General features: G+C 50.1%; 3 protein-coding genes across 14 annotated transcripts in view; 1 reads left to right on the top strand and 2 right to left on the bottom strand.

Annotated features, from left to right (window-relative positions):
* Positions 1 to 3869: 3869 nt before the first annotated feature.
* Positions 3870 to 12680, top strand: PPP2R5B (protein phosphatase 2 regulatory subunit B'beta). Of its 3 annotated transcripts, none has more exons than XM_081532531.1 (14): positions 3870 to 4196; positions 5022 to 5107; positions 5891 to 6087; positions 6669 to 6770; positions 6930 to 7022; positions 7149 to 7279; positions 8437 to 8496; positions 8600 to 8708; positions 9257 to 9310; positions 9644 to 9694; positions 9818 to 9937; positions 10771 to 10898; positions 11165 to 11266; positions 11902 to 12680. In XM_081532531.1, the coding sequence occupies exons 3-14, from the start codon at positions 5950 to 5952 to the stop codon at positions 12044 to 12046; spliced, it is 1233 nt and encodes a 410-aa protein (XP_081388657.1). In that variant the 5' UTR covers positions 3870 to 4196; positions 5022 to 5107; positions 5891 to 5949; the 3' UTR covers positions 12047 to 12680. The 3 variants fall into 3 exon arrangements, with proteins under 3 accessions (XP_081388657.1, XP_081388656.1, XP_081388655.1); XM_081532530.1 differs by having other exon boundaries at positions 4636 to 5107; positions 5891 to 5994; XM_081532529.1 differs by having other exon boundaries at positions 4636 to 5107.
* Positions 12677 to 15860, bottom strand: GPHA2 (glycoprotein hormone subunit alpha 2). Its single transcript, XM_081532541.1, has 4 exons — positions 13938 to 15860; positions 13434 to 13536; positions 13086 to 13270; positions 12677 to 12974 (listed from the first exon to the last, which is right to left on the bottom strand). Exons 1-4 carry the CDS (start codon positions 14025 to 14027, stop codon positions 12873 to 12875), a joined length of 480 nt encoding a protein of 159 aa, XP_081388667.1. The 5' UTR covers positions 14028 to 15860; the 3' UTR covers positions 12677 to 12872.
* Positions 15821 to 25047, bottom strand: part of MAJIN (membrane anchored junction protein) — a 26413-nt gene continuing 17186 nt past the window's right edge. For 7 of the 10 annotated variants that reach the window (XM_081532539.1, XM_081532537.1, XM_081532538.1 and 4 more), the window contains 8 exons: positions 24463 to 24538; positions 24161 to 24286; positions 23320 to 23351; positions 22935 to 23026; positions 21324 to 21387; positions 17631 to 17703; positions 16713 to 16830; positions 15821 to 16161 (listed from right to left, as the gene is read on the bottom strand). In XM_081532539.1, the coding sequence (XP_081388665.1) occupies positions 16116 to 16161; positions 16713 to 16830; positions 17631 to 17703; positions 21324 to 21387; positions 22935 to 23026; positions 23320 to 23351; positions 24161 to 24286; positions 24463 to 24538 (627 nt within the window). In that variant the 3' untranslated portion in view covers positions 15821 to 16115. The remainder of the gene's footprint in view (positions 16162 to 16712; positions 16831 to 17630; positions 17704 to 21323; positions 21388 to 22934; positions 23027 to 23319; positions 23352 to 24160; positions 24287 to 24462; positions 24539 to 25047) is intronic. The other 3 variants (XR_014066296.1, XR_014066295.1, XR_014066294.1) reach the window with 1 other exon arrangement.

Genomic DNA, 25047 nt, shown 5'->3' with positions numbered 1-25047 from the left:
CTAAGAGTTCACCTGCTTCAACTAAAAAACACAGAAGGATCCTGCCTGCCACAACTAAGACCTGACACAGCCAAATAAATAAATATAATTAAATTGTGGTAAAATATACATAATAAACTTTACCATTTCTACAAGTACAATTTAGTAGTGCTAAGTATATTCACCTTTGTTGTAGTTCAGTTGCTCAGTCGTGTCCGACTCTTTGCCACCCCATGGACTGCAGCACACCAGACTTCCCTGTCCTTCACTGTCTCCCAGAGTTTGCTCAAATTCACATCCATTGAGTCGATGATACCATCCAACCATCTCATCCTTTGTTGTCCCCTTCTCCTTCTACCCTCCTCAGTCTTTCCCAGTATGAGGGTCTTTTCCAATGAGTTGACTCTTCACATCAGGTGGCCAAAGTATTGGAGCTTCAGCTTCAGCAGCAGTCCTTCATATGAATATTCAGGGTTGATGTCCTTTAGGATTGACTGGTTTGATTTCCTTGCTGTCCAAGGGACTTCCAAGAGTCTTCTCCACCACCACAGTTAGAAAGTATCAATTCTTTAGTGCTAAGCCCTCTTTATGGTCCAACTTTCACACCCATACATGACTACTGGAAAAACCATAGCTTTGACTAGATGGATCTTTGGTCGGCAAAGTGATATCTCTGCTTTTAAATATGCTGTCTAGGTTGGTCATAACTTTTCTTCCAAGGAGCAAGCCTCTTTTGATTTCATGGCTGCAATCAGCATCTGCAGTGATTTTGGAGCCCAAGAAAATAAAGTCTGTCACTGTTTCCATTGTTTCTCCATCTATTTTCCATGAAGTGATAGGACAGGATGCCATGATCTTAGTTTTTTGAATGTGGAGTTTTAAGCCAGCTTCTTCACTCTCCTCTTTCACCTTCAAATCAAGAGGCTCTTAAGTTCCTCTTTGCTTTCTGCCATTAGGGTGGTGTCATCTGAATATCTGAGGTTATTGATATTTCTCCTGGCAAGTTTGATTCCAGCTTGAGCTTCTTCCAGCCCAGCATTTCGCCTGATGTACTCTGCATGTAAGTTAAATAAGCAGGGTGACAACATACAGCCTTGATGTACTCTTTCCCCAATTCTGAACTAAGTCCGTTGTTCCATGTCTGCTTCTCACTGTTGCTTCTTGACCTGCATACAGGTTTCTCAGGAGGCAAGTAAGGTGGTCTGGTATTTCCATCTCTTTAAGAATTTCCCATAGTTTGTTGTGATCCACACAGTCAAAGACTTCGGTGTAGTCAATGAAGCAGAAGTAGGTGTTTTTCTGGAATTCTCTCACTTTTTCTATGATCCAATGGATGTTAGCAATTTGATCTCTGGTTCCTCTGCCTTTTCTAAATCCACCTTGAACATCTGGAAGGTCTCAGTTCACACACTGAAGCCTAACTTGAAGGATTTTGAGCATTACCTTGCTGGCATGTGAAATGAGCACAATTGTGCAGTAGTGTGAACATTCTTTGACACTGCGCTTCTTTGGGATTGGAATGAAAATTGACCTTTTCCAGTCCTGTGGCCACTGCTGAGTTTTACAAATCTGCTGGCATATTGAGTGCAGCACTTTAACAGCAGCATCTTTTAGGATTTGAAATAGCTCAGCTGGAATTCCATCACCTCCACTAGCTTTGTTCATAGTAATGCTTCCTAAGGCCCACTTGATTTCACACTCCAGGATGTCTGGCTCTAGGTGAGTGATCACACCATCGTGGTTACATTGTTGTACAACTAATCTCCTGAACCTTTCATCTTGCAAAACCAATATTCTATGCTCATTAAACAGCAACACCAAAATGAGTGAATTTTGTGGTGTGTTAATGGTATCTCAATAAAGATGATTTAAAAAATAATTTTCAGGCTTCCCTGGTGGCTCAGTGCTCAAGAATCTCCCTGCCAATGCAGGAAACATCGGTTCGATCCCTGATTCAGGAAGATTCCACATGACTTAGAGCAACTAAGCCCTGTGCACCACAACTATTGAGCCTGTGTTCTAGAGCCTGGGAGCCGCAACTGCTGAGCCCATGTGCCACAACTACTGAAGCCCTTGCTGTAGAGTCTGTGCTCCGCAACAAGAGAAGCCACCACAATAAGAAGCCCTTGCACTGAAACTATGAGTAGAGAGTAGTCCCTGCTCGCAACAACTAAAGAAAAGCCTGCACAGCAAGGAAGACCCAGGATAACCGAAAATAAATAAATATTTTGAAATTATTAAAAAAAGTTTTTGTCAACTCTTCAACTGCCATGTAACACTGTATCTATTTTGAGACACAGTTCAAAGGCTATTTCTTGAAGGAAATCCTATGTGTGTCTTCTACTCTTCAGTGCCCCAGTCCTCAGACTGAGGGTTGTACAAAGTACTAACCTTCCACGGCCACTCTGGCCTGGAGACCCTCAGAGTCCAGAGCACTGACCCTGGGGCCTGGGCTGGAGCTGGTGTGCTCCTGAGTTAGGCTGGGAGGTGGGAGCCTGCGCCGCCGTCCCAGATTTTGATGGTAGGGTATGTAACCTTGGGCAAAGCACTTCTCCTCTCTGCTCCTCAGGGTCCTCATCTGGTTGGAGAAGGAGTGGTGGGCCTGCCCTTCCCCAGGTTTTTCTGTAGGGGTGTTGGAGAAGCTTCATCTCCAGAGCCTGGGAGGCAGGCAAGGAGCAGAGTATGGGCTTCCATGTGACAGATGAGGTCACAAGGTCCAGATGGACAAGGCCTACTGAGCAAAGCGTTCTGTTCTGGATCTCAGCCTGGCTAAACTGCGGCCTTTGCTTTTCATTGCTCTGGTAAGTGGGTGCCCTTTGGGCACCCAGGCTCCCTCTGCAGCAGGCAAGGTGGCTGGGTGGTTCCAAGGCAGCAGAGTGGCCAACAAGGCCTAGGGCAGGGTGAGGAAGACTCTGAAAAGGACCCCAGCCCCTCCCTGACTTCATCACCAGGTTTCATCGCCCACTCCTGGTGCTCCATGGACCAGTTGTTCATTCGGGCAGAACTTCTGGAGATTTCACAGCATAGGGTAGGGGATAGAGTCCAGGGGAATAAAGGGTGTTGGGGTCCAGGGTGCCAGGAAAGGGGCCCAGGACTGCAAGCTGGGAACTTTTGGCAGGATGCCAAACTCCTGGAATTCCACCTGTGCGTTGGATTCCCTGCAGCAGGGTTTTGAACAAGAGACCCCAAGAGCACATGTTAGGTCCCAGAGAGGCTGGGAGTTCCATCCAGGGAGGCTAGCTTGCTGGGGTGGTGTGGCAGCACCAGGGAACACCTCCAGCTCTGATGCTTTGCCACTCCTAGGCTGGCCCTTTAAACTCAGACCATGATGTCACCTTAGACAGCAAGGGACGGGAGGGGGACTGCAGACTGAGGAAGAACTTCATTTCCCAGCAGCCGTGGGTGCACCACACCCCTCCCAGCAGGCACTGGCTCACTGCAGACTATTAACCAGTCCAGTGCCATTTTCTACTCGGGTTTTAAAGTGTCCAGCCATTCTGGAGTGAGAGTGGCATTTCCTTGTGGGTAGGATGCCTGGGGCACAGATGGAGCAGGACAAATCTTTGGGTGTGACAGAGGATTGGGCCTCTTTGCTGCCAGAGTCCTGGCATCGCCCCCAGCTTCCTGGTGCAGACTGCTGAGTCTTCCTCTCTCCCTATGCAGTCTCCCTTCCAGAGCCCAGGAGCCCAGCCCCAGTTGGACCCCGTCCCACTCTGCTTCAGTCTCGTCCCCTGGTGCCCGCAGGGATTACCCCTTCGGTCAGGCAGCCGCTTTAATTGGTGCAGGGACTACATCTCCCAGCTGCCCCCGGCGGGAACTTCCTGACGCAGCCCCCCTCCCCCGCCCCGCAAACCCGCGGGGATGTGCGGGCCGACTGGGGGAGGTGACTTGATGTCATCGTGAGAAGCTGGGCGGCGGGTGCCGGTGCGCACAGAGCCGGGGCTCCCGCGGTGCCGCGCGAGTCGGGTCCCCTGACTTGAGGAGAGGTCTGCGCGCTGCCCCGGCCAGCCCGGAGCCCGCCGGGCGCCCGCGCCCCGACCAGGGGCTGAGTTGGGGGCATGCTCCGGCCCCCCCGGAGCCGGAGAGAGAACCCAGGAGCGCCGCCGCCCAGCGCCAGCGCCCCGAACCGAACCACTGCGAAGGAGCCCTGAGCAGCTGCTCCCCGCCCCACAGGCAGCCCCTGGAAGGCCCGCGACCGAAGTCTGGGCATCTGAGAAGTGAGTGTCCCCCCCATTGGGGGGCAGATGAGATTTGGGGGTGAGGAAGGAGAAACTGAGGTTGGGGAGGGTGCCGGGTTGTAGGAGGGGGGTGGCATGGGGTTAGGGCCCCCATTCTTGGAAGAGTCCCTGGTGACCCCGATTAGTGGAGCAGGGACGGGGTCCCCATTCTGTTAGGGGCCAGGGATGAGGGCCGAGGTCCCCATTCTTGATAGGGTCTGGCTTGAGGGAGAGGCCCTATTTTGAGGGGGTTGTTTTGGAGCCTGGGGCCTTTATGTCTGGGAGAAGGGATGCCCCTGGACCTCGTTTAGGGTCTGGGCCAGGGTCGGAGGGCAGGAAGACGGGCTGTCAGCGGCAGCCCCACAGGCTGTCCTGAAAGAACTGACAGGCTCTCTGTCTCTTTCTTGCCGACTTCTCTGCCCTGACTTCTTTTCAAAAGAGCCAGGCTGGGAACCCTAGCTGGACTCTTCGGACCCTCAGGAAGGACCTGAAACCTGAGCCATCCTCCTCTCTACCGTGCTTGCCCCCCAGGACTGGGCAGTTGCCAAAGGTCCTGGGGGGGGCCCAGGACTGTGGTTGTGCCCACCCCATCCCCCCCACCTCCCCAGTGCACAGGATGGGCCCAAGTTAGTCAACCCAGCCTCATTCAGCATCCTGCAGGCCCAGAGGGAACCTCAGGGGCTCTGAAGGCTTGACCCACCGCCTAGCCGCCATGGAGACGAAGCTGCCCCCAGCGAGCACCCCCACCAGCCCCTCTTCCCCGGGACTGTCCCCTGTGCCCCCACCGGACAAGGTAGACGGCTTCTCCCGCCGTTCCCTCCGCAGGGCCCGGCCCCGGCGGTCCCACAGCTCCTCTCAGTTCCGCTATCAGAGCAACCAGCAAGAACTCACTCCACTGCCCCTGCTCAAAGGTGAGCCCGGCTGCTGGCCGCGAGGGGACCTGAGTCCTGGAGTGGGCCAGCGAGCCTTGGGGGTGGGGGAGTGAGAAGCAGCTGGCAGCTGTGATCCGACGGAGTCTGGATGGCCCCTTCCGAGCAAGGGATGCCACCACCTGAGCTGACCCCCACCCCCCAGCCCTCTTGCCCTCTGTGCTGACGCATGGCCTGACTGGCCTGTCATCCTTGGAGGTGGGGCATCTGGAGGTGGTGCCACCCTGGGGGGCAGACCAGGGCTAAGGGTGGGGCCTACAGCCTGGGTTCCAGGAAGCCACTAGCAGCCTGGCTGCTGCCAGGGTCCTGGAGCAGGTACTCAGCATGGCTCCCTGCAATCATGGTGTCGTCCCCCCACCTCTGGGTACAGGGCCCCACTAGCTGAGGCAGAGGGCACCCGAGAGACTCCTAGTCCTGGCTCTTCTCCCCACTTCTGGCTCTTAGAACAGAGTGCTGCCTAGGAGAGGGAGGCCGTGGCTGTTTGGGGCACCTGTGGAAGGCCCAGGTATCCAGGGTCTGTAACCATGCTTTCCAATCAGGCCATCATGTTCTCTGGGCCTCAGTTAGGATGAAGAGATGAAGCTCCTTTACCTCGCAAGAATGGAGGATGGGACAGAAGTGGTTTACTTTCTGCAAGGAGTGGGAGATGGCCCAGAAGCATGGGGCATGGGAGCAGAGGAGCCTGCCCTAGGGATTAGGAAGGCCCGCCCCTGCCCAGAGCTGCAGCAGCTGGGGCCCAAGCTCAGACCCCTCCTCCCTCCCCAGATGTGCCAGCCTCTGAGCTGCATGAGCTGCTGAGCCGGAAGCTGGCCCAGTGTGGGGTGATGTTTGACTTCTTGGACTGTGTGGCTGACCTGAAGGGGAAGGAGGTGAAGCGGGCGGCTCTCAACGAGCTGGTGGAGTGCGTGGGGAGCACCCGGGGGGTCCTCATTGAGCCTGTCTACCCAGACATCATCCGCATGGTGAGCACCTGGCACAGGGCTTGGTGCGCATGGGAACCCTGCTGCCTGCCCGCGGAGCTCCCAGGCAGAGAATAAACCCATACTCTTTGGCTTGGCCTTAGGGCCCATGCCTTCCCCCCTGACCCGTCTCCCAGCCCCACTCCTGCCCAGCACCCTGGCAGTGTAGGTCGCTCAGTGCCTCCTGGGCTTGTCCCACCCCGCCCTTTCGGGGCCTGGTGTGCATTCCCCACGTTCCTTGTCGCCATGGCCTAGCCCAGCTGCTGCCTCTTCCATGAAGCCTCTCTGGGTACCCAAAGTAGAAATCTCCCTTTTGCTGCTTAGAAGGTCCGTAGACCTTACCATTTTCCATCTTGTCTTCCCTGCTGGATTGTACCTGATAGAGGGTGGGGATGTGTCTCATCTGCCCCTCAGTCCCCAACCCCAAGCCCAGGTGTTCCATGAGCTAGATGTTCAGGTAATGATTGCAAAGGAGTGAATTGCTTGCTGAGGCAGGTGCTGAGGCCCGTTAAACTTTGGATGAGGGATGTCCTAGCTTCTGCCTCAGAGGGTTCTTCCTTAAAGAACCCTGACCTGCCCCTCAGATCTCAGTGAATATCTTTCGGACGCTGCCGCCCAGTGAGAACCCTGAATTTGACCCTGAAGAGGATGAGCCCAACCTTGAGCCTTCATGGCCACATCTTCAGGTAGGAGGGCTGGGGAAGACAGGGATATGAGTTTCAGAAGAGACCCGAGGAGGAGGTAGAGGGTCTCCTGAGGTCCTGGACTGTTGGCTGAGGGCCACAGGGCAGGATGAAGGGGGAGGCTGTTCCTGAACTCACTGTGTCGTCTGTCCCCTCCTCCAGCTGGTATATGAGTTTTTCCTGCGTTTCTTGGAGAGCCCAGACTTCCAGCCCTCTGTGGCCAAGAGATATGTGGATCAAAAGTTTGTCCTGATGGTGAAGTGGGGAACCCAGGCCGGGTGGTGTCATGGGGCAGGGGCAGGCTCTCTGTGGGGGCGTGGGGATAGGACAGAAGTAGCCTGGCTTGGTCTCTTTCCTAACCCCTGATCCCGGCTCCCACAGCTCCTGGAGCTGTTTGATAGTGAGGACCCTCGGGAGCGTGAGTACCTCAAGACCATCTTGCACCGGGTCTACGGCAAGTTCCTGGGACTCCGGGCCTACATCCGCAAACAGTGCAGCCATATCTTCCTCCGGTGGGTGCCTGCTGCCTGCCCAGCTGAGACCTGGGGAGGGAGTGGGGAGAGCTGTGGGAAGAAGAAGACAGAGGCAAAGGCTTCTGGGCTGGGGGACCCTGTAGAGCTATGGTTTATCAAGTTTTTTCTTGGCAGCATCTGACGTAGTACTGCTTATACAAATCCTATGAGATCAACAGAGAAAGGGTATTTATTTCCGTTTTACAGATGAGAAAATAGAGGCTGAGAGATGAAATGGTTTGCAGGGACTAGGTCAGTTCAGGGGGCCTAGGATGTCAATCTTTTGATCTTTGTCGTACCAGGCCATAGGACCCAAAGAAAGGGATCTTTCTGTAAATATGTATTGAGCACCAATGCCTACTTGGCATCAGGGGCCCATATGGCCTTGTAGTTGAGACTGGCTCTTGAGCTCGATGGCCTGTGTTTGAGGTTGGTTCAAATATTTGGGTGAACTTGGGCAAAGTGTTTAAGCTCTTTCCTAGCTTCGTCTCTAGAATCGGAATGATAACTATACTAACACAGAGACAGTTGTCAAGATGAAATGAGGCAATGCCTTCGCTCACTGTAGCTCCTGGACCAAGGCTAGAACTCTGAAACCTTAGCTCTTATTGTTATTAGCTACAAAATAGGTGAGGAATGATCCCTATCCTCCAGGAGCTCAGTGTGTTAGATCCCTTGCTTATTAACTTTAGGGCAAGTTTGATTGAGCGGTTGAGCCCTGATTTCTTCGTCTGTGTAATGGATCTAATAAGCTCTACCTCTTGGGATAATTTTGAGAAATACATAGCACAGAACACATAGCTCTGTCATTCTTTCGGTTGATTAGTGTGAAGAGTGAAGGACTCAGGCTGAGTGCCTGTGGACTGGATGGGGATCGGTAATGAGAGTTAGGGTCTGGCAGATGATGCTTCACAGAAGAGAGGTTTGAGCTGGGACCCAGAGTGCCAGTGGTGGCTGGGCTGAGAGGGTGATGTAGAGGTGAGTGTGGATCCCAGTGGGGCCTGGTTTGGGGTTTGGGGAAGACAGCACGGCCTCTGGGTTGGGAGAGAGCTGGGTTGATGTGCAGGGCTGGGGTGGGTAGGCAGGGTGGCTGAGAGGAGGGTTGGGCCTGCTCCGATTGCCTTGAACTCTTGTGCATCCTTCTCTTCCTCTCAAAGGTTCATCTATGAATTTGAGCACTTCAATGGCGTTGCTGAGCTGCTGGAGATCTTAGGAAGGTGACTCTCTCTGGGCCTCCGCTGGAGCATCTGGAGGATTCTGGGAGGAGGGACTGAGGCCCAGTCATCCCAATCCTCTTCATCTCTTCTGTCCCCTCCTCAGCATCATCAATGGCTTTGCGCTGCCCCTGAAGACCGAGCACAAGCAGTTCCTGGTTCGAGTCCTGATTCCCCTGCACTCTGTCAAGTCGCTGTCTGTCTTTCATGCCCAGGTAAGGCCCAGGCCTGGCCCTGCCATGACAGAGAGGTCCTGAGAATCAGGGCAGCCACCCGGACTGGCAGGGTCAGCCTGACACTCGGACTCCAGGCACACTAAAGCATGAACTCATGGGATCTTCTCTCACCTTTTTCTTGACTAATTCTCTTCCATCTACCTTAGAGAAACCCCATGATCCTTTCAGGCCGATCTTAGACATCAGCTCTCTGATGGCTTCCCAGCCCCCTCCCTCTTAACCTTCTCTGGGCAGGATTAAGCTCTCCTCTTTCTATATTTCCGTAGTTCATGATACAGATTTTGGTTATGGAAACTTTTATAAAATTTATAAGGACTAGTTTGCTGAATATTTCCCTTGTAGGGTCATTATTGTGTCCCTACACATCAAACACAGTGCCTGGTATGTCCTAGGTGGTCAGCAAATACTTGGTGAATGAGTGAAGAGTAAATAAGCAAATATCTGGTGTCCTGTCCTGGTCCCCTCCTGACTCCTGTCCTCTTTCTCTCTGCCTACCCCTCCACCACCCTACCCCCGCTCCCTTGCAGCTGGCATACTGTGTGGTGCAATTCCTGGAGAAGGATGCAACCCTGACAGAGCATGTGAGTACCTCTGGTGTGTGTGCTAAATCGCTTCAGTCTTGTCTGACTCTTTGTGGCCCTATAGGATGTAGCCCGCCAGGCTCCCCTGTCCTTGGGATTCTCCAGGCAAGAATACTGGAGTGGGTTGCCGTGCCCTCCACCAAGGGATCTTCCCAACCCAGGGACTGAACTCACGTCTTGTGCGTCTCCTGCATTGCAGGTGGATTCTTTACCACTGAGCCACCAGGGAAGCCCTCAAGTACCTCTGGCGGGGGAGGCAACCTGGTGTCCTGGCAGGCCACCCTGGGGGCCAACCCTGGCAGGCCTGACTCCTTTCTGCCTTAACTCCCACAGGTGATCCGGGGGCTGCTCAAATACTGGCCAAAAACCTGTACCCAGAAAGAGGTATGAAGAAGGGCCCTGATGTCCACTGCAGGGAGGCTGGGAAGGCTTGGCTTCTGGAAGGTAGTCGGGTGTGTGTCGGGGGAGATGGGAACCGCTACCCCTGTGTCCCTGCCTCCACCCTAGGTGATGTTTCTGGGGGAGATGGAGGAGATTCTGGATGTTATCGAGCCCTCGCAGTTCGTGAAGATCCAGGAGCCCCTCTTCAAGCAGGTGGCCCGCTGTGTGTCCAGCCCCCACTTCCAGGTATGGGTGGGGTGAGAGCCAGGGTATGGACTGGAAGGTTGGCAGGTTGACCTCACACAGCTTCCTCTGCCCTCAGTTTCTCCTCTGGACCTTCCTGGGTCTGATAATGTGGAGATGCTGGACTCAGGGTCAGGAGACCTCCCAGTGGCTGAGGAGATTTGCGCAAATCACTTCACCACTCTGAGTGAATTAAGCTTCCTTATCTGTAGGATGGGCCAACTAGGTGGGGAAGAGAACTGAAGAGATGGTAGCATAAACACATCTGGTAAACTGAAATGGATGTTTACCAAATGTCCATGAATGGGATGGATGATTGTTACCACTTTCCCCCTTTCTTAGTGGCCTTAAATTTCATTAGCCTCACAGAAACCAGCAAGGCTTCCCCACTCCATCCAGGCTGATGTAACCAGTGTTCTCCTACATGTGTATGCAGACTTTCTCTCATTTTTATAAGCCGTAACCTGATGGTTGTCAATTTTTCCTCACAGTGACTCTGGCACTTCAGTTTTACTAAATACCTCATATGATTCTTATAACAGCCGTATGGAGGTAGCTATTATTAGCCCCAATTTACAGATTTGAAAACAGAGGCTGAGGGGTAAATTGCCTTTCCCAAAGTCATGTGGCCAGTGTCTAGTGGAGCCTGGATTCACCTTTGAGCACTGAACTCCAAATCCAGTGTTCTTTGCACCTCACCATGTTGGTCAGATAAACCCTGAAGATGGGGTGTAAGGAGGACAATGTGCCCTGGGTTTGGGGCTGGGTCTGGATTCCAGGATGGGCACCTTCAAGGAAGCCACTGAGGCGCTTACTCTGCCATCTCGCTGCCCCAGGTTGCAGAGCGGGCTCTGTATTTCTGGAACAATGAGTATATCCTGAGCCTCATTGAGGACAATTGCCACACTGTGCTGCCTGCTGTGTTTGGGACCCTCTACCAAGTCTCCAAGGAGCACTGGAATCAGTGAGTGCCCAGGCTTTGACTTGACCCACAGAAGCTGAGGCAGGGCCAGCCAGTCCAGAACTGGGGTTTCTCCTAGCTGGAGAGGATCAGGGAAGTCATCTGAAGGTGGTGGAGGGGTGGTGAAAGGGGAAGGAGGAGGGTAGTGCTTGTGGTGTTCAGGGCTGCTGGCTGTGTTTGTGACACAGAGATAGGCAGAATGCTGGAGTGGGAGGTGGGACCCAACTGAAATTGCTCTCATCTCTCACCTCCCCCTTGTCCCTGCCAAGAACCATTGTGTCTCTGATCTACAATGTGCTCAAGACCTTCATGGAGATGAATGGGAAGCTGTTTGATGAGCTCACAGCCTCCTACAAGCTGGAAAAGCAGCAGTGAGTGCTGAGAGGCTGGGCATGGAAGGAGGGGGGAGAAAAGCAGGAAAAGGACCAGCTCCTAAGGGTTGGAGGGAACCTAAAAGGACAACCCATATCCCATCTGGTCAGATGTTTAAAGTCTCTCCCTATGGTCTTGTCACGTGCTGGGCCATCTGTGCCCAGCTATCCACTGCATCCTCCAATTATCCTCCCAAGTATTTCCTCCTAGTGTAGAGGTTCCTACTTGCCTGGTGGCTCAGTTGTCAAGAATCTGCCTGCCAATGCAGGAGATGGGGGTTTGATACCTGGGTCGGATAGATCCCTTGGAGAAGGAAATAGCTACCCACTCCAGTATTGTTGCATGGAAAATCCCATGGGTAGGGAAGCCTGGTGAGTTATAGTCCATGGGGTCACAAAAGAGTCGGACATGACTTAGCAACTAAACAACATAACAACAGCCCTTCAGGCGGGGCCTCTCAGGGCCAGGCTGATCCATCTACTCCATGACCATGGGTTGCGACCCGTCTCTCCTCAGTGTTTTCTCCCCAAGTGAAAGATTCCCATTGAGTCTCTTTGCATGTGGGGTGGTGGTGAGGGAGTTAGATTGCAGTTGGAGCTCCAGGAAGGGGAACTGCCTCTCCCTCTCTCCCCAGGGAGCAGCAGAAGGCCCGGGAACGTCAGGAGCTGTGGCAAGGCCTGGAGGAGCTACGGCTACGCCGGCTACAGGGGACCCAGGGGGCCAAAGAGGCCCCGCTCCAGCGGCTTACACCCCAGGTCACCGGTGGAGGTCAGAGCTAAAGATCCCCAGAAGGGGAGGAGCTAAACCCAGAGCTGTCAGTCCTTCCATCCCCCCTCCTGCCCAGGGGCCCAGAGAGATACACACCTGCTCCCGGCCTTGCCAGTGGGGGCTTGGAGGGCTCCCTGCCTGGCCCAGCGTGGGCAGTTTCCTCTTGGGGGAGAGGAGGAGAGATGGTGGTCCTGGCAACAGAACTCTCAGGCCCTCCTGGTAGGACTGGACCAGGGTGCGCTTGATCAGGAAGCGGCTATCAGGGACCTGCCCTGCCCCACAAAGCTGGGCTCCAGACTACAGGCAGGTTCCCACCCCCCGCTCCCAGCCTAGGGCAAGGGGACTCAGCCCCTCACCTTGTGCCAGCACGAGGTCCTTCCTCATCCCACCATGGGATCCATGGTCTATTTATTCTCCCCCAGCTCCCCTGCAACACAGACATTATCCTGGGCCTGGGGCACCCTCCTCCCCTCCCCTCCCTGGCCCTGTACATCCTCGTCCCCTTTTTATTTATTGGGCAGGGGGAGGGGTAAGGGCACAGGCAGAAGATTTCCTGTGTCCTGGGACAAGGGGGGTGGTCACAGTAACCGTGGTCTGTTCTCCTTTCCATGGCTGGGGGTAGATTTAATAAAGAGAGGAACTCACGATCTGCTTGCTTTATTTAGGGGTAGGGACAAGGGGGAGATGAACTGATGAAGGACTGGTTCGGAAGCCAGGCAGAGGTGGGGAAGAGGCAGAAAGCCCCCTCTTCTTATCCTTACTGAGGTTCAGAATATACAGGATATACTCCCAACTCTAAGCCCTGTGACCAAGGGGAGGGGAGTGGGGGAGGACGGGCTAGTAGCGTGAGAAGCGACACATGTCGCACCGGCAGGCCCTGGCCGTGAAGATCTCCAGCTCCTCCTTCCGCTTCCCCCCACAGTGCAGCTGTACCTTCACCTGTAGGAGAGGCGGGTGTCTGTTCCAGGCTCCTTTCTCAGGCCATCTTAGATCCCTGCCTCCTCTGTCTCTGCAACCCCAACGAGCCACTGCCGAGCTCAGCCCCCTCACCTTCCTCAGGCCGCTGATGGTACAGCACTGAGACACGGAGGTGATGTTATGTCGATAACCACTGGCTACCAGCACGGAGTACCGGGAAGGGAAGGCGCTGGACTCGCAGTGGCCCACACAGGCCTGTGCCACATGGGAGCCCTGGCAGGTGCCTTGGCGGTCACTTCGCACCGTCACGTTGAAGGCTAGAAGGAAACAGGGGAGTGGTAGATGGTGCCTTGGCGAAGGCTTGCCCAGCGTCTGTCGCCTGAGCCTCACTGGGTCCCTCAAGGGTGCTACCTGCCCCACCTCGGTCCAATCCAGCAGCTCTTTGCTTCCACCCAGCTCTCTGCTCCTAGAGTCACTTACGGTACAAGTGGCAGCCTGGGATGGTGGCCTGTCGACTCTGGCCTTCAGTGACCGCCAGGAGCAGCAGGCAGAGGAGCAGGCTTTGGGGGGACGCCATGGGCATCTGAAACACAGAGGGTGGATAGATGTTTGCAGGTGGGTGGGCAGGTGTGGGGGAAGAGTTCTTTAATGCTGCATGCCTCTGGGCGAATGAGCCAGGGCTAGGCTGGTCTGTCTGACGGGTGAGGCATGCCTTGAGGGGCTGTCTTTTCCTTGTGTGTGCCTTTGGGTGTATGTGTATGTGCATGTATGTGTGTACCCGTCCTCTCTGGATGGGTATGAGTGTGAGCAGCTGTCCCAAAGTGACTCGCGTGTCAGCCCACTGCAGTGATTCTCCCCGGGAATCTCCTCCACCATCTGGAGCACAAACCTCTGCCTCCCTCCACCTGCCCCATCTGGGCCTGCAGGACCCTTAGCTACAGCCCCCAGGCCCTCCCGGGGGTCCTGCTGCCTCAGTGAGCTCACCGCTTCTGAATGGATTGTTGAATGGCTCCTCTTGCCTCCTGCTGGTCTCCAGACGGTGCTGGCTCTCCCTGAGTTTTTATTCGCCATCATCCTGGAGCCACGCCTTCTTGGAGATCAGCTTTCAGGCCTGCCTCCCTTCTGCCCGAAGCCTCACAGCAAAACCACCTGGGAGATCCTGCTCTTCTCTGAGGTGTGGTCCTCAGAGGGTAGTTTCTGCTCTCCAGCTGTCCTACGGCTGCCTGTGGCCCAGGGCTGGGGAAGTGAGGTGTAGAGAGAAGGCCAGGACCTGGCAGAGGGGGCAGTGTGTGTGCGCTTGGGGAGAGAGGGCTCTGGACTGGGCTGAGCTGTGATCACCTGGGTTCTCTTCTTTGCTGTGTAACCTTGGGCAGGACACTTCTGTTTAGGGCTTTGCCAGCCCAACCTTAAAGTGATTAAACTCAGCCCTGCCTGTCTCTTATCCACTGCAAAGATAAGGGTGGAGAGGAGACTCTTATGGACAAGGGAGGTGATAGCATCTCACTGATAGTGGGGATATCCTGAGAGGTGCTTCATGGCAGAGCCAGAGGAGAGTGGGGCGGGGGGTTCTAAGTTCGTTTCAGAGCTTCACTTTCACTGTCAAGTGGATGACTTCTCATTCTGGGGGTCAGCTGCAGGGTGGGGCTCCCCCTAGCTCCTGGAATAACAGGGACCTGACTCTTGGAAGAGCCTGAAGCCATCAACCCCAGCAGATCCAATCATTTAGTCCAGCCCTGACTCTGGTTTTGCAGGTGAGGCAACTAAGGTTCAGAGAAGGAAATTTACTGAAGGTCACACAGCTAGTTCATGGCAGGGGTGATTTGGAACCCAAATCTGCTGTTCATGCATGGTGCTAACTTACACTTGGGGCGAGAATGTGGCAAGTTAGAAAAAGACCCCTCATCAGCGAGAGCCACAGGGGCTGGGGCAGGGGAGAAATCAGAAGGAAGCCAGTGCTAACTCTGGCCCCGCACACCCCAGGGCTATAGTCTCACTGACCTGCTCAGAGAAGCAGAGCCAACCACACAGACAGCCAGAGCTGGAAGGCACTTGAGAGCTCATCAAATCCTACCCTTTCATTTTCCAGATGAGAAAATAAGAACCAGAAAGGAAAGTGACTTTGCCAAGGGTTCATTGTAAGCTTGGAAGTCAGAATGGCACTACTCAGATCTCCAGACTCTGGAGCTGAGCCTCTGGACAGCTTTGTAAAGCAGGCTGTGTTTGGGACAGGAGGGCAAAGGCTGTAAACACAACTTGTCCCTAGTCCTCCAGTCCTCACACACAGTGACTTCCCCTTCAGCCCTTCTCCCCTCAGGTCCCAGGCTCTTCAGTAGCCCACCTTATCTGTCCTCCCCACCTAAGGGAAAGGTATCAGAACAAGGGGTCTCCGAGAGACCCCTTTAGCAGTCCAGCCCTAACTTTTCCATTCACCATGAGAAACTTCCAGCATGACAGATAATCAGCTCTGTTCAAAGAGTAGGAGTGACAAGGTGGCCTATTCTAATACTGGTCATCTCTACAGTTAAAAAATGCCTCTAACCTACACACTGACTTCAAGTTAATCCAGTAAACTGGTCTGTATTACTGTCAAAAGCCAAAGGAGTAGCTAGATGAGAAGAATTTATCTACGAAGAGACTGCATTTTGGGGCCAAATGGGGTGAACTGATAAGACATAATTTCTTGAGGGGCAGCAGGGCTCAGGACATGGAGTCTTGCAAGACCCCATTCTCTAACCCGGCCAGGAGAGTTGAAGATTTGAGGTCAGGTACAGACCCCACCTACCCAAAGTGTTCTGTCAACAACTGTATCCCTATATCTTGAGAAAAGTTTGCTCTCTCTCTACCCCCACTAAAATTCAGTCAATAAGTCTTCATAAATAATTTATTGTCATTAGAAATCAAAGTGCTAGGGATGAAAGACCCAACTGGCCCACTGGGCAGTAAAATTCTCAGACTAGAGCATTTTAGAAACTTACATTCTTAGTGATTTAAATTGGGGGAGGACATTCCTTTGTAAAGAGGCAAATGACAGGACAAATCCACAAGAGGACTCAGGGAGTCTGGGGCTTTCATTCTCCATGACTGGAACGTCATAAGCAGAGAGTGGAGTGGGAAGGGTCACTGTGGGAGCCAATGCTCTTCCCACTGCTGCATTTAGGAGGCTCACTGGCTGCTCTTTCTGAAGAAATACCTAAACGGGAAGAGAGAGCTGCAGAAGGAGAGCAGAGCAGGTTGAGATTCCAGAGGTCCAGTTCCCGTCTCCCAGGTCCCATTAGGGCTCTATTATTAGCTAGGGCGTTTCTGCTCTGAGACCACTGATTGGAAATTCAAGTCTGAAACAGCATTTGAAAAGGTACCCAAGTTAAATTATACTCTGGAGGTATAAATAAAGAACAATAGCAATGGGATGGCTGAGCTCTAGATAGATGAAGGGATTTGTTTTGTACTCTGCAAAAAGGACTCTGAAGACAGAGCCTAGGTTCAGAGAGAAGAATGGAACTATTTTAGTAATGAAATCAACTGAATAACCCAAACACAATAAGAATAGTTGTTGTCCAAGTAACATTTAGGATATCAGATTCAATGCTGGGCACATCAGGGTGGGGTAGGTTAGTTAGGACCCTAAAGCTCCATCTCATTTCCATCATTTGTTCTGCACAAAATAGAGATTATAAGGGTAATCTGCTTTCTTTTCTAGTCTACTTTCCCTGAGAGATTCAATGGGGCTAAGTTTAATGGCAGGAGAGAAGTCTGTCTTACGTCAGAAACCCAAAGAAGCCACTGGTTCCCAGCTCTGCAGGTCCCTCAGCTGGAGGTGGATTGTTTTGCTGCGATGGTGGGATAGTCTTCCTTACCAGGCTGTCCTCCCACTTAGAATCTGCAAGGGAAACATTCAGGCAGGGAAAGGCTACTTGCATGTGAGCAGGAGAAGGCAGGACACCGAGCATGAACCAAGGGCAGCCTCAAACCAGGATAACTGAAGCCAGGTGCATTGTTTGCTCTGATCTTCTCAGATTCATCCCAGCTCAGTAAGAGGCTATTCTGACCTTGGAGTATTCTGAAAGTCAGGTTGAGACTTTTACACTGCTCAAATCCTAGACACCTACCATGGCTGGTGTGTCTACACATGGACTGACCACCTGTTGGAGAACTCACTTTGCTCATGTGCCTGCATCTGTGATAACTGCATCCATACTGAATCCTCATGCTGAGTGACAGGTCAGCAAGCAGAAAGGGCAACACCTTGACATGCATTCCCAGCCCCTGCCGAGCACCATCTGCACTTTCGATATTAACACTAATGCCCCAAAGAAAAGAGGAGGAGAGACAGTTTCCCAGAGATTGTTCTCTGGGATAGAAAAGCAAAGCATATCTCTCCCAACTCTTCTGTAAAACTTACATGGAATGTTCTGAAACTGTGGGAGCATCAGTTTTGCTATCAGAAACTCAAGAAGAACATGCATTGCCTCTTTCACGCCATTTGGGAACTGCAAGGGCTTCTGTTACCCAAGAGCACGCCCCCAGACTGAAGGGCCAACAAGCACTTCCATGGGAGCAAGGCACATCACCCACTGAGCATGCCCAGACTCAGAGCTCCGTGCTGCTTTGCTCATCAGGGGACTAGAGAGGACAGGACGCTTATTAGAGGAGAATAAATACGAATTTCCCAGAACCTACCCTGGTCCTGGACATCAGTGACGTCAAATGCTGGGGTCTCCTGGCATTCTTGCTGGGGTTTTCTTTCTCTGTTCTGATGAAAAGACCAAGAAAAGTCTTAAACTTTACTCTTTTCCAGCTTGGGGGTCTGAATGCTATTTGCTGGTGAAGAGATTTCACATCAGTGTGGGGTCTGGCTTCTGACTGCCCAGGCAGGTTCTATTTTTCCTTCTATAGGGCTGTCCTTTTCCCATATCAGCTTCCCAAACACTGTCCTTCTAAAATCATAATGTTTGACAGACAAGAACAAGCCAAGCTGGGTGTACCTTACCATTCCATGTTTCTGAATGCCAGCTATTGCCAAGGACAGAATTTTGAGGTTTCAGAAATCAGGAGGACCTTTATTTTACCTTGGAGAAAAGTATAATCTATGTGGTAAAATTGACATATAAACTAAGTACTATAAGTCAGTGTGATAAGACTACCGTATCAGTCTATATAGAGTGCTGTGGTTGCTGAGGAGGATGTGAAGAGAGTGCGTAGTGGTTACTCAAGGACTTCACAGGGGAAGTGTTATTTAAGTGGGGCCTCAATGGACAGCATCAAGGAGTCAAAGAGAGCAGGGCATTCCAGACAAGGACATGATGTACAAGGGCACATTGCCATTAACATGTAAATATGATCAACGTGGATAGAGCCAGCAGAAGCATGACTGTGGCATAAGCAGCCAGCACACTACAACACAATCTTATTATTTCTCCCTGTGCTACTGCCCTATAGACCTTCCTTTGTACTTTGAAGGGGACACCCTATAGCCTGGTTCTGAGCCTATAATATTCTTGGAGACATCTTGATAGTCAGAAACACGGTTTATATATTTCTTTTTGGGAATCACTGCCAACTGGTCACTTCCCTCACTGAGGCAAAACCTGAGGCTTGACTACCCAGCAGTGCTGGGGAGTTCCTTGAGCCATTTTGCCGGTGAAGAATTCTGTAGCAAGGGGCTGCCGACTGTCAGGGTGTATCAAGGAGGCAGAGGCACAGCAATGCCAGGAAAGGGAGGACTGATCCTCCATGCTAAGCATGAGCTGATATTGCTAGTAAGCTTTTCCACAAACCCTTAAATCCCAGACCACAGGGGCAGCCACCTAAGTCATACTTCTATAAAAGTGAAAAGAACTCTTGGGCAGGAGACCACCTCTCACTACTTCTATATAGGGTGGAGGCGAATTTAGAGGCCCTTGATATGATTTCTAGCTTGAGGGAATGATTCTCACAAACTTAAGGAAACTATGGTTTGCAATTTAAATCCTGCTGCATTGGCCCTAAGGAAAGCATCTACTAAGGTTGGAAGTGGGGATCAGAAGTGCAAAGGCCCTGGGGCAGAGGTACAGCCTATCTCTGAACCAGTGGAAATTTCCATGGTAAGAGAGCCTTTGTGCTCTCCTGAAATCTTGACAGAGGTTTCCTCAGGCAAATGTAAGAGAGGAAAAACATTATAGCCTGAAATAAAACTGAAGGTACCATCCAGGACATCCAGCCACACATAATACCCTGAAAACCTGATGCAAAGCTTTCCCCTGTATGTTTAGGGTCACCTCTGCTTGGAAGTGCAGTTCAAGCAGAGGCGGAAAAGAAAGCTACGTGCACGGCAGTCTGTTTCCCTTCTGGACCATTCATCTGCTCTCTTCCATTTTTCACCCTTTTAAAGTTTGGATCTCTAGATCTGGGAGCTGAAGTAACAAAAGGAAATGAGTCTGCCCTTCTTATCCATTCTCCCAAAACACCTCTGATGAAACAGAGACCTTATTCAGATATGTGTTGTATTCTTCTAAGCTTTCCCTGCACAGGTTCCCTATGTGTACAGATGTGCACAATCCATACTGACTGTGTTTCTACACCTTAACTTCCCCCAAAGGGGAGAGAAGATATTAAGCACTGGACCATAGGAGCAAGTTCGATTCTTCCGGCTCAAGTGACTGGCACTAAGCGTCACTGTGATCACATTAATTTAGGAGATGTCTGCTCTCTGGGAACAGGGTCTACAATGGAGACCATTTGGGCTTTGAGTCAAAATCAATAAACATGTTCCTTTTCTTTTTTTCTCAGAGTTTTTTCTAACCCAGTATCAGGTTGACAAGGTAATTATGTTGACTTAAGAAACTGTGGGTTCTTGAGGGAGATGATGCGTCAGACTAAGAATAGGAAGGTACAAAGGGAAGAGAGTGAGGGAAGTGTTCCTTTAATAGTAATTATCTTGGTTGTATAAAGTTTCTTTGTTCTCCAGAGCTTCATGTACTCTTCTTGTACTTTCTAAATTCTTCTTCTTCCCTCTTGAAAGGATGAGAGTATAGAGGGAAACCATCTGCTAAAATCACTCCATGGGCCAGTTGGCCATGGGTATAACGTGGCTCTGTACCCTGCCCCTGCCCACAGAGGCAGAAGTCTTCATCTTTAAGGGTTCACTCTACTCCAACTAAATGGTAAACTCCTGGGAAAAAAAACTAGATTTTATATGTTTGTATGCACCCCAGCACCTAACGCAATGCCTGGCAAACAGGGGACAGAATTGTTTAGAAATGAAAATCACTTCAGTTTTCTGCTTAAAAATGTTTTAGGGAATTCTTGTGATCTTGAGGGTGGCTTTAAGACCTTTTAGGATGCAGCCTGTGCTGACCTCTCCAGTAGGTCAGCACTGTACTCTAAGCACCGGGTGAGTTGGTGTCCAGTCACCAGAAGCACTGTACTCTTATACTCTTTCCACTTGGCCTAAGTGCTTGGCGCTACCCTGAGCTACTCTGGGAACTCTCTCTCACATCCACGTGGTCTCAGTGAGGTTCTGCTTTGTAGTCCCTTTGTCCCCTGGGCTTTCTTTATTCCTGTTCATAGCACATTTATCATAAATTGTCTGCCCAGCTTTATACTTTCGGCACTTTTAGGGGAGAGTGTGCTTGCTAGTACCTGGCACACAGTAGATACTCAATAAATGTTTGCTGAATGAATGAATATGTAAATGTTTACTCAATAACTGATCATGTTTTGGATCCTGGGAAGGTGAGGGAGGTGAGCTAGGAAATAAAGGTCAGAGCTGCTTTGGAGCTATGGTGGAGAAGTAAGAAAAGTCACAAATAACAGCTATTTCAAGGAAAAAGGGCATTATTTTAGGGACTATTATGGGAAAGAAGCCCTAAAATGGAGGAGTAGCAGATGTATGAATATCTAAATGGAGAACAGACCTCACAAAATGAATCAAGTATTATTGAAGCTGACCCATCACTGCTCTAAATGAAGTTTTCTTTTACCAGTATCCTGTGCTGATACAAACCTATTTTGTCTGTAAAAATTAGATGTTCCCAGACTCAGACTCCAGTGCAGATGAGGGCAAAAAGCTTTCGGGAAAAAAATTCTACACTGGATCTCACCTCAACTCAACAGACCTATTTTCTTTTTCAACTGCAGAGTATAAAAAAGCAGCTCTTTAAGAGAAGGCTTTTTAACAAAAGGATTCATCGATGTGTGTATTATGCAGCTACATTTAGGACAGGCTGTGGCAAGGGTGGATGGCTGAAAGTTGTTCTGCAGACAGGGAAACCTGAGAATGAGTACAGTGAATTCAGTCTGTACTTAGGACCAAGATGTGCTGGTAACAGGAATCCTGACTCGTAACCAAACAGAAATAGCCAAGAGTCTTGAAGTCTCCATTTTGGTGCATACCCTCCTGGTTTCCACAGAGGGCTTCTTTTTGCTGAGCCCTTGACTAGAAGTCCCCATCTTGGCCCTAAAGTGGGAGAAAAAAGCCCAAGAAACATTACTGGCAGCGGCAACATCATCACATTCAAGCAAAAGTGTCCCAGATGAATATTTCAGCAGATTGGCTATTTTTATGCCACTCCTGGCCTGCAGAATAAATTGTGTGGCCAAATTCTCTTTGGGTGCTGCTTTAATTCACAGCAGAATCACAATTTGAGACACTTGGGGATCTAGGGGTTGAGAAAGGGAAAGTGTGATTGACAGCAGGATTTTGAAATACTTGGTTGGACATCAAAACACAGAGAAAGGGAAGATATGAGGCCCCATCTCCGTGAAAAATTCAGTCAAACAGAACCAAGCAAAACTTCATACCTCTAATTAAGCACCCTCACATCCCATCTGTCTGGAAAAGGAATTTCCCACCTCGTCACTGACATGTGCATTTGGACAGTGTAGGGGTCGGCTCCTTCATGGTCTACCCTCACAGCCCCATACGTCCTCACTGCCCTTGTATGTCTTGGTGCTCACATAATACCAGGAAAAGAACAGCTGCTTTCTGTGAACCTGAGCTGAAAGCACTTTGGGTTGGGGAGCAAACCACACCTTGGATTATTCCAGCATCTCTCTGTGGGTGCTAATATGAACAACTGAATTGTCTTACTGACTCATTCTGTCCCTGACAGAGAATCAAAAGAAGAAATAAGTAGCCCCTACAATAGTAACTTCAACATGTTAAGAGTTGTGCTCAACACTCCCCGTAATTTGTAGCACCTCAGCCAGTAATTGAGGCATACCCCCTTACAGATATCTATGTTTCGGCCTGTACTGCCTCTTAAGGTAGAGTTCCAAAAGCTGCACAGGCTCCACATGCAGCAGACACAACCACCCACACCTGCAGAAAAAGTGGGAGCAGGCACAAAAATACCACTCACTGCATAAAATAAGATTATATTTTATTCATTCTCACTCTTTTGAGGCTTTCTCTATGTTCATGTATAATACTGTGGGACTTCACATCTTATGCCTTCTGAGTATCTTTTTTCTTTCTCTTTTTTGGCTGCACTGCTTGGCTTGTTGTTGTTTAGTTGCTCAGTCCTGTCCAACTCTGAGACACCATGGACTGCAGCCTGTCAGCCTCCTCTATCCATGGGATTTCCCAGGCAAGAACACTCGAGTGGGTTGCCATTTCCTTCTTCAGGGGATCTTCCCAACCCAGGGATCAGACCTGCGTCTCCTGCATTGGCAGGTGGATTCTTTACCCCCGAGCCACCAAGATCTTAGTTCCCCACCCAGGGATGGAACCTGTGGCCCCTGCAGTGGAAGCTCAGAGTCCTAACCACTGGACCACCAGGGAATTCCCTCAGTCCTCACTGAGAATAATGAACAGAAGAATTCTACTTTGCTGAGGAAGTAGATTTGCAAATTACATTGCAAATACCAACTTGCTTCCTTCTCTTAGTCCACTCACCCAAATAAGCAGCTATGAATGAAGCCCTGAGACAGAGTGACTCGCCCCATCAGAGGGCAAGGCCTAACTAGAATGCAGGGTTTAGCGCCTCACCCAACACCACTGACCTGTCCAGCCCTGACTTGGCTGGGGAGCTGGGCACTTCTTTGCGTTTTCGTTTCTTCAGCATGGCTTTTGCTGCTTTCCTCTCTGTCAGGACCTTCAGAGAGGAACCAGATTCCTGAGACTTCTTTTTCCAGAGTTGCTCACATGAGGGCACAGTGAAGAGAACTGCCCATCTTTAAATTGCCAAAGGCAGCTTTTAACATCAGCTTTGTAAGTAAGGACAAAGTCTCAGAAATCTAGCCAAGAAGATAAAAAATTTTCAAGTATACAATTCTTATTAGATCTGGGCAACAACCAAGGGGCAAAAAGGAAGAGTCAAGAGCAAGATGTGAGATAATAAGAGGCAATAAAGGCAATTTTCATTTCATACAGAAAAGGCAAACTTACCAACCCAAGAGGACTGCTGTTCATTGATTTTCCTACAATAGGACATTTGAATATCATAATGAAGCAAGGCTGTTTCTTCAATGACTTCTTAGAACTGGTCCTAGATAAAACTTTGGTGTGTGCCCTTTTCCCTTTCACCTGGTATCACTTTTCTTAGAAATACTGTGTCTCCAAACTTTTTTCCTCCCTTATTTTATTGTCATCTACAAGCTAAAAAGTCTGATACAGATAATATTATAACGATAAGTCACTTAAAAGGGGATGATCCCTATTATGAAATAAAAAAGGTGGAATTTGTGGCATCAGTGACAAACAAATTGAGGTATTTTGAGATAATGCCTTTGTACTTATTTTTTTTCCAAAAAACTGGTAGATGTCTCCTTCTCCCTCTATTTTTAAAAATAGCAATGGCCCCCACAGATTAAAAATTAGGAGATATCTTTAAGATATTACTAAGATGAAAGTCATCAAATATTCTAAAATGGAATTATTTATAGCATAGGTTATTTTTCATTGAGTTATTACCCTAAATCACACTGTACTTTCCATTTCCCAGTACACATTTAATATTTTCAACAACTCAATGACTATTATTAGTTTTCACCATTTCACAAAGGAGGCATACAAAGATTGAGTAATTTATCTAAGGTCACACACTCTTAAGTGGCAAATCCACCATGATTTGAACCAGGCAGTCTAGCTTGGAGGACATGCTCCTGACTTCTGCAGCGTCAGTGTGGGGGCTCAATCTGGCTATTTCACCACATTCAGCACTGCTAACCTGTGGATGTTCAACCGCCCCCTTTTACTTCTCCACCTACACTTTCATCATTCTACTTACCTGGTGACAGGTTTTCATTAAACCATTTCATCTCCACGTACAGAGTGAAAACAAATGGATACGGGACCAAGACAGCTTCCCCATGTTTGAACTTCAGATGGGACACTCTTTCCCATTTGCTTTTATCTGGGAAATGTGCTAAGGAGTGAGGATGTAGCCAGTATGAATCCCTGAGTACTATTTTAGAGAAAAGACTCCATCTCCTTTCCTTTACCTACCCTCCAAACTGCATGGGTTTGCTGCTTCCACTTGAATCTACAGTGTGAATTGTAGTTTATTTCCACCCAGGAAAGAAAGGATACAGGGAAATACAATAAAGTGTTCTGTAGCAAATGGCTGTAAATTATCCAGGTTTCCTAAGACCGCACGAATAGAATCCTGAAAAAACAAAAATGTGAAATAACTTTAATACAATTTCAGCCAACCTATCAATTTATCTTTATCACTGCTCTTCACATACCCTATACTCTTTTTAAAGTCCAACTACTTGCTGTTCCCTGAATATACCTTCCACTTCTCCACTTCTCTGCTCTTGCCTGAAATACCCTTTTAGTCCATCATCATATGACTAAATTCTACTATCCTTTTATGGCACAACTCAAGCCATCTCCTCCACAAAATTTTCCCTGATTTCCCAAGTTGAATTAACTATAGGTCTCAAATTTCACAGTAGTTAGCCTTGGGCCTTTACTATATTCCATGCATCTTTTTTTTTTTTTCCTTCTGTGCCTCCAGGCTTGTGAAATCTTAATTCCCTGACCAGAGATTGAACTCTGGCCCAGCAGTGAAAGTGCTGAGTCCTAACCACTGGATTGCCAGAGAATTCCCTCCATGTACATATTTTTATTTTCTTTACTATGAAATCTTCTTGAAGTAGAATATATACC

The sequence above is a fragment of the Giraffa tippelskirchi genome, chromosome 10 (assembly GCF_054371585.1).
Source record: "Giraffa tippelskirchi isolate mGirTip1 chromosome 10, T2T-mGirTip1v1.2.pri, whole genome shotgun sequence".
NCBI classification, from domain to species: domain Eukaryota; kingdom Metazoa; phylum Chordata; class Mammalia; order Artiodactyla; family Giraffidae; genus Giraffa; species Giraffa tippelskirchi.
This window is presented reverse-complemented; position numbering and strand designations above follow the sequence as displayed.

Coding starts and splice junctions, on each gene's coding strand:
- GPHA2 (XM_081532541.1), bottom strand. CDS start 14,027: ATGATGGCGAATAAAAACTCAGGGAGAGCCAGCACCGTCTGGAGACCA. Junction 13,537..13,937: donor CAACAATCCATTCAGAAGCG/GTGAGCTCACTG, acceptor TCTGTGTTTCAG/ATGCCCATGGCGTCCCCCCA. Junction 12,975..13,085: donor CCATCAGCGGCCTGAGGAAG/GTGAGGGGGCTG, acceptor CCTCTCCTACAG/GTGAAGGTACAGCTGCACTG.
- PPP2R5B (XM_081532529.1), top strand. CDS start 4,909: ATGGAGACGAAGCTGCCCCCAGCGAGCACCCCCACCAGCCCCTCTTCC. Junction 7,023..7,148: donor ATCAAAAGTTTGTCCTGATG/GTGAAGTGGGGA, acceptor CGGCTCCCACAG/CTCCTGGAGCTGTTTGATAG. Junction 8,497..8,599: donor CTGCTGGAGATCTTAGGAAG/GTGACTCTCTCT, acceptor TCCCCTCCTCAG/CATCATCAATGGCTTTGCGC.